General features: G+C 37.0%; 1 protein-coding gene across 1 annotated transcript in view; it reads right to left on the reverse strand.

Annotated features, from left to right (window-relative positions):
* Nucleotides 1-2,500, reverse strand: part of MYOM3 (myomesin 3) — a 56,858-nt gene that overhangs the window by 28,904 nt on the left and 25,454 nt on the right. The window contains exons 19-20 of the mRNA XM_015819663.1: nt 1,934-2,112; nt 660-774 (exon numbers count right to left, since the gene is read on the reverse strand). Of these exons, the coding sequence (XP_015675149.1) occupies nt 660-774; nt 1,934-2,112 (294 nt within the window). The remainder of the gene's footprint in view (nt 1-659; nt 775-1,933; nt 2,113-2,500) is intronic.

Raw genomic sequence — 2,500 nt, forward strand, 5'->3', positions numbered from 1 at the left:
AGAGAGAGAGAGAGAGAGAGAGAGAGAGAGAGAGAGAGAGAGAGAGAGATACACAGACAAATAGAGATAGATGATAGATGACAGATAGATAGATAAAATAGATCAGAGGTGTCAAACTGCCAGTCCGCGGGCCAGATGCATCATGCCGAAACCGCACCCACCCCAGCTCCGGCAATGGGGAAAAAGTCGTGATACATCGCAGCACGTTATGTGACATTGCGAGTTGGACACCCCTGAGATAGATAGATAGATAGATAGATAGATAGATAGATAGATAGATAGATAGATAGATAGATAGATAGATAGATAGATAGATAGATAGATAGATAGGTACAGAGAGACAGAGAGACACAGACAAATAGAGATAGCTGATAGATGAGATAGATAGATAGATAGATAGATAGATAGATAGATAGATAGATAGATAGATAGATAGATAGATAGATAGATAGAGATACAGAAATAGAGATAGATAATAGAGGAGACTGATGGATAGATAGAGACAGAGACAGAAAGATAGACATAGACAAATAGAGATAGATGATAGATGAGATATAGATAGATAGATAGATAGATAGATAGATAGATAGATAGATAGATAGATAGATAGATAGATAGATAGATAGATAGATAGATAGATGATAGAAGAATAGTTATACCTGGTTTAGTTTTCACTATCACAGGATCTGATGGCAGTGATGGTGGGCCAACACCGGCCTTGTTCTCAGCTCGCACTCGGAAAGTATAACATTTCCCAGTTTCCAGGTCATTCAGCTGATGGGGAACATAATACAGAGAAGGAGAAGGTTCAGGAGAAGGTTGTATGCTGCCTAGAGTCACTTTCCATGAGTCTGGTGGCCATATAAATTAAAATAAATAAATAAATAAATAATGTTAAAATATATGAATGCCTATAGGGAAGGGGAGGTCCAGAAGTGATAGCAATAAATTAATTTGTCCAGCCTTCCCTAATTTGATAGTCTCTGAATACTGATCAATATTATTTGATTTATAATTTTTATACTGTTTTTATACTTTTAATATTTAATTTGAACACCAGCCAGAGTCCCTCTGTGAGGGAAATGGGCAGCTCCTAAATATGATAAATAAATAAATAAAAATAAAATAGGATTAATATTTATTATTGACCTAATTCTCCCAGTAACTTGCGTTCTTTGAAGTAGACTATAAAGATAATTTCTCTCTCCAATTCCAGAATTCCCAACCTATATGTTCAAGCTGTAGAGTCTGGAAATTGAAGATAATACCAATATATCTCTAATAGATTATTTACAATCTGTTTCAGGAGATGTTCTGGAAAAGTACTACCTGCAAATTCCTCAGATATCTACGAAACAATCACCTCCTCGCCATCCAAACAGGAGCTCTTACAAAACACAGGTTTCTACCCTAAAGGGTTGAAAAATAAATTGGCTAGAATGTGAAACTAATCCAGTTGCTGAACTGTTGTAATCTCCTTTTTTCCCCTCTCAATAAACTTTATGGAAAAAGACTCTGAAAGAGAACTTTGCTTTTGTTGAATTAATTGTCATAAATTTGACGATATCTGGGATCTCAAGCTGGGAAAGTATATACTACACTAAAAACACAAATACAAAATCTCTGGGCTCATAAATCCTGGTTATTCTCTTTCAATAAGTGGTCAAATGACCAATGTCTATTATCCATTAGGAATCTCGTTGTTCAGAAATAATGTTATCTTCTTATCCTGTTCTAGGATAAGAAGCAAAATGTTTTCGAAGAAAAAAAAACCCCAAGAAAGTCTAATTGCCTTTTGAAAAAAACACATTTGGGACCCAACCACACATTAACTCCCAGCCACATATTCTGGCTGACCAAGGGTTTAAACACTGTTGCCATAAAATTTTAGTAATATTACAAATAGAGCATGAATGTCAAATGCAGCCCAAACCTTCATGTGTGTGTTTGATATTGGCTGTTTATTCAGTTGTTCCCAGATGTCTGATCCTTCCTCGCAGGCCTCCACGTAATAACCACGGATTGGCCCTGCTCCAGTATATAGAGGTGGCTCCCAATGGATCATCAGAGAGGTGTCTCTTACTTCTGTACATCTGACATCATAGGGAGGTCCTGTTTTGGAAGGAAGAGTGGATTTCAAAGCATATATTCTTAGATGCTGCAAAGATCCTTTAGACCAGCATTTCCCAACCTTAGCCATTTTTAGATGTGTGGACTTCAACTCTCAGAATACTCCAGTCAGCATTGGGAGTTGAAGTCCACATATCTTAACATTGTTAAGGTTGGGAGATACTGCTTTAGACCAATTCAGGAAACTGATTACACAGGAAATACTGGATCTCTGCTATGATAAGATATAATAAAATCTTGAAAGTTTGACACTATGTTTTCTTCCTTCTGTTTATACCAGGGGTAGTCAACCTTGGCTCTTTTATGACTCGAGGACTTCAACTCCCAGAATTCCTGAGCCAGCACAGCTGGCTCAGGAATTCTGGGAGTT

The sequence above is a fragment of the Protobothrops mucrosquamatus genome, unplaced genomic scaffold, assembly GCF_001527695.2.
Source record: "Protobothrops mucrosquamatus isolate PMUCROS unplaced genomic scaffold, P.Mucros_1.0 scaffold963, whole genome shotgun sequence".
Taxonomy (NCBI): domain Eukaryota; kingdom Metazoa; phylum Chordata; class Lepidosauria; order Squamata; family Viperidae; genus Protobothrops; species Protobothrops mucrosquamatus.